Raw genomic sequence first — 7,335 nt, 5'->3', positions numbered from 1 at the left:
TTTTATTTCTTTTGTTTGGTCAGACAGATTATCTCTCAAACCTTTACAGAGTGTACATATGCAGTTTATTTGGGTTACACGTTATTCAATTCCGTTATATATATGGTTTATTGAGAAAATATATGTTAGCATTTGCAAAAATCAGGTCATACAGTGAACAGTGTAAAAAGTTCAAAATACTAGATATTTTAAGAGGTCTGTTTGATATCTGTACTACAAGATACAGAACCAGACACCAACTTTTGGTGGCATTCCTTAATAATTTTAAGCCATTCCTCTGCAATTCTCATGCTGCAATTCTCAATGACGTTTGTCAAACTGAAGACATGTGACTGTTATGTCCACTCTAGAATGATCCAGCACTGAAACCTGTCTTTTGTGCACTTTTAGGTCTGCTTTTGATTATTGTCTTTTTGGAATGTCCAATAATGGCCAAAGCTTCAGCTTCCTCACAGATGGCGAGATGCTTCCTCCAAGGATTTCCTGATATTTGATGAAATCATTCTGACCCTCTAGACGCTGCTGGTTTCCAGTCCCCCAAGGAAGCAAAGCCACTCCAGAGCATCACCAAGCAACTGTCTTAACAGTCCTACACAGAAAACGCTTTGTGACCGTACTATGAAAGCCTTGCAAGTGGTTTAGCAACAGCCGATTTATCTGTTTGTGCTTTGGGTGGGATGTTATTCAGGAGGTTTAATTCTTTAGTAATTTCATTCTGAGACTGAAAGGGTCATTAAAAGTAACATTCATTCATTTTCTACCACTTGTGCATTTTGTGAGTCACAGGGATTGCTGGAGCCTATCCCAGCTGACTTGCGAACCAGAGGTGGGGGACACTCCAAGCATGATGCCAGTGCACTGCGCAAAAGTAATATTTAGTGTTGAATATGGGAAAGAAACTCCTAAACTCTTTTTTCATTGACCTTTGTTTTGTTTTGTTTTTTACTTTTTCATGAATGAATCATTCCACTAAAAGTGATACATAAGGAAGGTTGAATAATTCTGCTTCCCACGATCTGTATGAGAGTAAAATGATTTAATTGTTTAATATTTGACAGAACATTATGCTCAAGATATATGAGAAACACAGCATCAATCCATGGAAAGCGTGCTTTTAACATTTGGTTTATTATGTGTGCATGCATTTCCACTGCAAAACAAAACCCGCATAAAACCAAGTAGCAGCAACTAGAGATAATGATCAAAGGTGAGTCCTGTGTCAGAAAAATAAAGCATTTAACACAGCAGAGCTCATTTATTCATTGATATACAGTAAGTTAATTGTATTTTTGTATTATTGTTATCCGTCTAAAATACTTATACCATGTCTATTTATATTTATTTTTATGCATCCTTTATCACACTTAACTTTTTATTTCCATGAAGAATTTGACTTATTTCTCCAACAACAAATTTTGTTCTAAAAGCTAGATTTTTCCAGTCAGCCAAATTTAAATATTTCACAAATTAATCTAGAAGCAATAAGGCAATATTTAACATCTTTGGAAATTTTCCAGGACTGCAGATGAAGTGTTTAATTTGTTGTAACCTTCTTTAACAATTCATGAGAACAGTTTCATAGTGGAGGTACAGCACAGACAGATGAACATATTGGTCTTGTCACATGCACATCAACAGCAGGGTTCACAGAGACGGGGGGTTATCATGACAAAACATTGAGAGCATCTGCCAGCGTTTTAAGGTCGTCCTTCACACCCTCTAGGCCTCCTTGGATCTTTAGTGGGTTGTCCAGCACCTCTATGCTGCTGGTATATGGATCGAACCTCACAGAGAAGGGACGTTTTATACCAGCCACGTATCTCCTGGGAGGAAGTCAGAACACATAAAATATGAGACCTTAAGAAGGGGTAATATCAGCAACACTACAATGACGTTCATATTGCATTCTAGTTTTAGTAGACATTCATGAAAAAAATGTGTCCTTCAACAGGATAAAGATGTTCCCTGTGTTCTAGCGCAGACCAAATACTGTTAAAACAGTCACTAAAGCTACTTGTTTTTTCAGAGAACATTTGATGTTCTTCCAAAGAAAGATTCCAGTATTTTGCCTTGGTATTTAAAAAAAATCTCTACATTAGTAACAGCTGTTTTCTCGCTGTTATGGCTTAATTACAAAAGTTTGTGGCCCCAAGGGTGGCTGGCTGTTCTCTGACCTTGTCCTTGCGTAACCCCGCTCTCCTTTTGCTTGTTATTTTCTTTGTTATTCTGCTGCACTCTCTGTCTCTCCATGGTCTGGTGTATTTGCATGTGTGGCTCATTACCTGAATTTCTCTTTTGCATCTGAAAAACTCTCAGAAATGAAGTAGACGGGTTGGTATGTCTGGTCTTGATAGGGCTGCATTGCAGCAGTCTCGGGGTCAAATTCCCTTGTCTCTGGTTCATCAGACAGAGAGTGCTGAATTAAAGATGAAAGAATGAAAGATGGAGGGTCAGCTGATGAAAACTGTAATTATTGTATTGTATTTGGGGGAAGAAGAAAATAGGATTAAGCAGAGACAAACATGCTGGAACGCACCACAAGCTCTCCATAGGAAGAGAGCAGTCCAGCGCCGTAAGCCCTCACCTCACCGTTCTGTTTACATAAACCATACTCGACGGTGAACCAGTACAGCTGATGGAAAAAGCACAGAGTGACTGAGACAGAGAGGGACGCTGGGTGGACAGTCAGTTCATTGTTTAGGTCACATTTTAGTTGCAGGATTGTATAATATGTTAAGGCAAAGCAAATAAAGTACAAATGTAAACATTAAAAGCAGCAACAATTGAGAAAAGTTAAAACAATCAAACAGGAAGAGAATTGAACATATGAAACAAAAAACAGGATCAAAGTTACATTGTGTAACACTGATATAGAATGATATAGAATCAAGAATAATAACTAAGAACAGGAATAAAACTACAAGGTTTTAGCATAATGTGAGTCACGTCAGGCTATTTAGTTTCCTAAATTTAGCTCCTCTGGGTTTTGCACCGGGTTCTAACACCTGCACTGTCTGATACGTTTAGTGTCACCTTAACGCAGAAGGTTCTCAATCCCAGCCCCTTGACCTGAACCCACCTAAACGAAGTTTAAGTTCAATGGATTAAAATTAAGCGATAAAAGATAAGGGAACGGTCACTTGTTTTGACTGAAGATAGTCTAGATCTATTTTTATTATCATCACTTTTATGAGTTTAGCAAAAAAAAATTATATTTATATATATATATATATATATATATATATATATATATATATATATATATATATATATATATATATATATATATATAATATATATATATTGGACTATAATAGTCCAATCAAAGTATGGTATCCAGAAATGCCTTTTGTGAGACAATATAGATGTATTTTGCCAGATAGAGAAAATAAAAATCGTCTCTCGATTTTAAGGATGGTTACTTCACCTCCATTCTGAGTCTTTCCATCCATGTACAAATGTGAGGAGACACAGAAATCCATCAGGATAACATATCTTATTATGGAAGTAAACTGGAAGATGGTGAGATTAAAATTTGAAATATACTGCTTAGCCAGCTTTGAACATAACCCAGCCCCAAATTGAGTGGAATGGAGGGACTCTTCTTTCTGCTTTCATCTAGAAACTGGTAAAGCTGTAATTTTATTGTGACTTTTCAAAAACAGTTGTTAATAATTTCTCTTTCAAGGGAGCACCATTTCTTTGGAGACCAGTGGGATGGACCTGAATATACACTAGTTCCGCCTGAAAATGACACTTTGGCCATAATATAAAAAAAAGTTCCATTTACATATTATATTTAGCATGACATTTTGAGTTTACGCAGTCGTTCTATGTTCCCTCTGTGAGGGTCTTGTGCTCTTAAAGTCACCTCTATAACATATCTATCAGCGCTGCTGATGTCACTTACTGTGGACAGTTTCTCAATATCTTCATCCGATGCCCCGAGGGAAGCCAGCCCCAGGTTCTGCAGCAAATAACACACATGTTGGCATCAAAAGATAATACAACTAGATGAGACATCAGCATCTGTATGTCTGATGGAATCCCTCTCACTCACCTGTGAAAACTGGGCAAAAGTCCAATCAGCCAACATGGGGACGTGACCCAGCAGTTCATGAACGCAGTCACTGCACAGGAAAGGAATTAGGACTACATTTACATGCAGACAGCCAGAACAAAGACATCACATTTGTCACAAAATACAGGATATAAAACTGGGATAAAAGTAGAACTAATTCCCATGTAATAGGTTTTGGGGAGAATATTTATATTTTTTGAAATAAAAAGCTTTAACGTTTTCCAAACTCAACATTTCACATATGACTTACATTTGCTATCAGTCACTAATTATGGTATTCTCCTCGTTTCTTACCCCCCCCCCCCTTCATCTTCTAATTATATATATTTGTTTGAAGCTGTCACTGTGAGATTTTGAAAACCAAGGTTTCATGACTGACAACCAAAATGTGAGGTAAGACTTGATGCGAGGGGAAAAGATAATGGAGTCACGGTTGTGCTCACGGTTCAGGGGAGTGCATAGGGGAGGAGGAGTGCCGGATATATTGGGTGCACTGGAAAACTCGGAATGCCAAACTGGCCAGGAAATCTCTGGCAGAGAGCAGTCCAGCCACGGGACGCAGCATGAACCCTGTTCGGCCTGGAGGAGAAAGAGAAGGAAGAGGGAATCACCTGACCTCTGGATCCACCCAACTATACCTACTGTACTGTATATCTTCACCATTTATTGTGGATCCCCACCTTTCAGGAAATATGACACTTCCTCCAACTGGGGAATGTTGTCTGGACTGTACCCACAATGCCTTTCCAGCAGATGAAAGGCCTCCAGGTATTCGCTGCAGGCATGGGTGATGTACAAATCCCTCAGAGTGGTGTAGACTTCTCTCCTTATTGGGGGTAAATTTTATTAATAATTATTGTCTACCAAAAGCTTTCATGTGACCTTTTCAAATATAAGAATATATAAAAAAAGAACAATGATGTAACACAGAGTTGATTCAGCAATGAAAGAGTAGAAAACTATAAATATAAATTTAAGATTGTGACTATTCATTATATCATGCACTGCCCTGTGTACTTAGTGTTAAAATAAGCATATCTGCATTTTATATTTATTCATTTTAATTACTTTAGTTCTGCATATTGTTCTATTTTGTGTTATACTTTTGTGAAGCATTTTGGCTTTCTTCTCACAAAGTGTAATCATTCATTCATACTCATGGAGACGAGACACTCGGTAATCATCTTATCGTCAGCGCTTATCCGGATTGTACACTTGCAATGCTGTCAAGTCATCAAGACTTTATACACATCAATAGCATTTCAAAGAGCTCACCATGTGCCAATCTCCTCCTCTGTGTACTCCACTCTAGGAATCGGCTCCCCTCTGAGGACAAACAGATGTATGAGTTGACCCTGGGTTAGGATTAGGGTTTAGGGTTAGGGTCAAATGAGTTTTTGTTCTGTTCTTTTTCTCATATGTCCGTTCTGCTTTCAGTCAAAGATTGCATCTCACTGTTTGTATCTGAAGGCAATGTCTCCAATCATTTTCCTCCTCTGTCTGTAGACAGGGTCTGTGAAGCCCTGTAAAATCAAATATATTAAGATGTGATTACATTTCCTGTGTCATAACTTATTTTTCCAAAAACAATACCAGTTTAGTAAGGAGAATTGTTTCTCATCATGACGTTGACTGGCTAAATTTTTACTTACAGGATGGTCTTGATCCAAGTCTGGGTCAAATTTTGTGACCAGATGATGACATTTGTCCAGATCTGCTATTTTCTTTGGGAACCAATGGACTATGAAAGAAAATGCAGCACATTTCCACATTACGGGCTGATTTGATGATTAGCAAAACTGTGAATATGTTCAAAAACAATTTCATGCAAGCAGTGATAAGAGTGTTACATTTGACTTCTTTGGTGGTTTTAACATCCTCTGCATTCCTCTTGATGGAGCTGATCAGGGTACTGACATCTGACAGGTGCACCTCACAGCGAATAAAGTACTCCAGGCCTCCCAGGCTGTCTTTCAACTTTCGGCATGGTCGGGTCTCCAAATGGTGAATCTTTGCTTCAAATGTCTACACACACACATACACACACACACACACACACACACACACACACACACACACACACACACACACACACACACACACACACACACACACACACACACACACACACACACACACACCAAAGAAGTGTTGAAAGATGGACGTCAGCAGAAAAATATTATATTGTCTGTCCCGTGTCCTGCTGTGGACACACGCATCTCAGTGACTGAAATTAACCCCTCTGTGTATACAGCACGCAAATCTAAATCTAATCTAAAAATCTAACAGCATATCTAAACCGCACTGGCCACTTCAGGAAGCATGAAAGTCATGTTTAAATTTGAAGTATGATATTTCAGCATCTTCTTTCTTTCTTTCTGTTCAAGAAGCAGCTACTGTTTTTTGCTGTAACATCAGATGTTGCTTAAAACTAGAATTTGGTTTCTATAAAATGACAAAAGACCTAAATAACTTTAGGAACATCTGGTGTTAAAAAATGTCCTATGCACTTTAGTTGATGATCACTTCACTTTTGCAAACTTCCTGATATAATGCACTAATTTTTAAATTGTATTTCCTTAAACTTATTGGTTTTCAGTGTTTTTGAAGTTTAATCTAATGAAAAATTGTAAAATGTTCTGAATGTTCTGAAGTTTTTTTGCACAAAATCTTCTTCTTCTGAAGCACTTTAGTGCTTTCATCTAATGTAAAATTGTAAAATGTTTGCATGTGATTAAAGTGTTTTTGCAAAAAAAATCGTTCTTTCTTTCTTTCTCTTTCTATCTTTCTAATATTTCAGCATATATTCCAAATATAATTTATTTTTATTTTCCAAGTATCATTTATTTATGTTTGTGAAGTAACTTACTAATACACAAAGTCATGTTTCTGTCAACTCCATACACATTTTATTTTATTTCATATAGAAATTGTTTTGATCCAGAAGACATCTTCATAGTCTAGGAGCAATCTTTTCTGTGTGCAATAGCTTTTTGGTGACAAAATAGATCTCTTCACGCCTCCTGAAAAAGGGCTGGTGTCCATCGAACCGGATGAAATTCATTTACATCTAAAATGACATTTTTTGATGGTAGACAAATAACACCAACCAGGAGATTTTGACAACGTAATAACCCCCCAAAACAACAGGTCTTTCATGCGTCACTGGGGTTATAATAGTAAATGAAGCCAAACTACAGAGTGCGGTATAAAAACTAGTACCATTTTGCCCTGACCTAAATTTCCAAACGCAC

At 37.4% G+C, this 7,335-nt stretch overlaps 1 protein-coding gene across 1 annotated transcript in view; it reads right to left on the bottom strand.

Moving 5' to 3' along the window:
- Positions 1 to 274: 274 nt before the first annotated feature.
- The window catches only part of th (tyrosine hydroxylase), a 7,825-nt gene continuing 764 nt past the window's right edge, over positions 275 to 7,335 (bottom strand). The window contains exons 3-13 of the mRNA XM_068312584.1: positions 5,932 to 6,106; positions 5,734 to 5,822; positions 5,537 to 5,604; positions 5,357 to 5,407; positions 4,762 to 4,907; positions 4,525 to 4,660; positions 4,061 to 4,130; positions 3,911 to 3,967; positions 2,537 to 2,632; positions 2,283 to 2,416; positions 275 to 1,823 (exon numbers count right to left, since the gene is read on the bottom strand). Of these exons, the coding sequence (XP_068168685.1) occupies positions 1,664 to 1,823; positions 2,283 to 2,416; positions 2,537 to 2,632; positions 3,911 to 3,967; positions 4,061 to 4,130; positions 4,525 to 4,660; positions 4,762 to 4,907; positions 5,357 to 5,407; positions 5,537 to 5,604; positions 5,734 to 5,822; positions 5,932 to 6,106 (1,182 nt within the window). The 3' untranslated portion in view covers positions 275 to 1,663. The remainder of the gene's footprint in view (positions 1,824 to 2,282; positions 2,417 to 2,536; positions 2,633 to 3,910; positions 3,968 to 4,060; positions 4,131 to 4,524; positions 4,661 to 4,761; positions 4,908 to 5,356; positions 5,408 to 5,536; positions 5,605 to 5,733; positions 5,823 to 5,931; positions 6,107 to 7,335) is intronic.

This window comes from Antennarius striatus, chromosome 4 (genome assembly GCF_040054535.1).
Source record: "Antennarius striatus isolate MH-2024 chromosome 4, ASM4005453v1, whole genome shotgun sequence".
In the NCBI taxonomy this organism is placed as follows: Eukaryota; Metazoa; Chordata; class Actinopteri; order Lophiiformes; family Antennariidae; genus Antennarius; species Antennarius striatus.
This window is presented reverse-complemented; position numbering and strand designations above follow the sequence as displayed.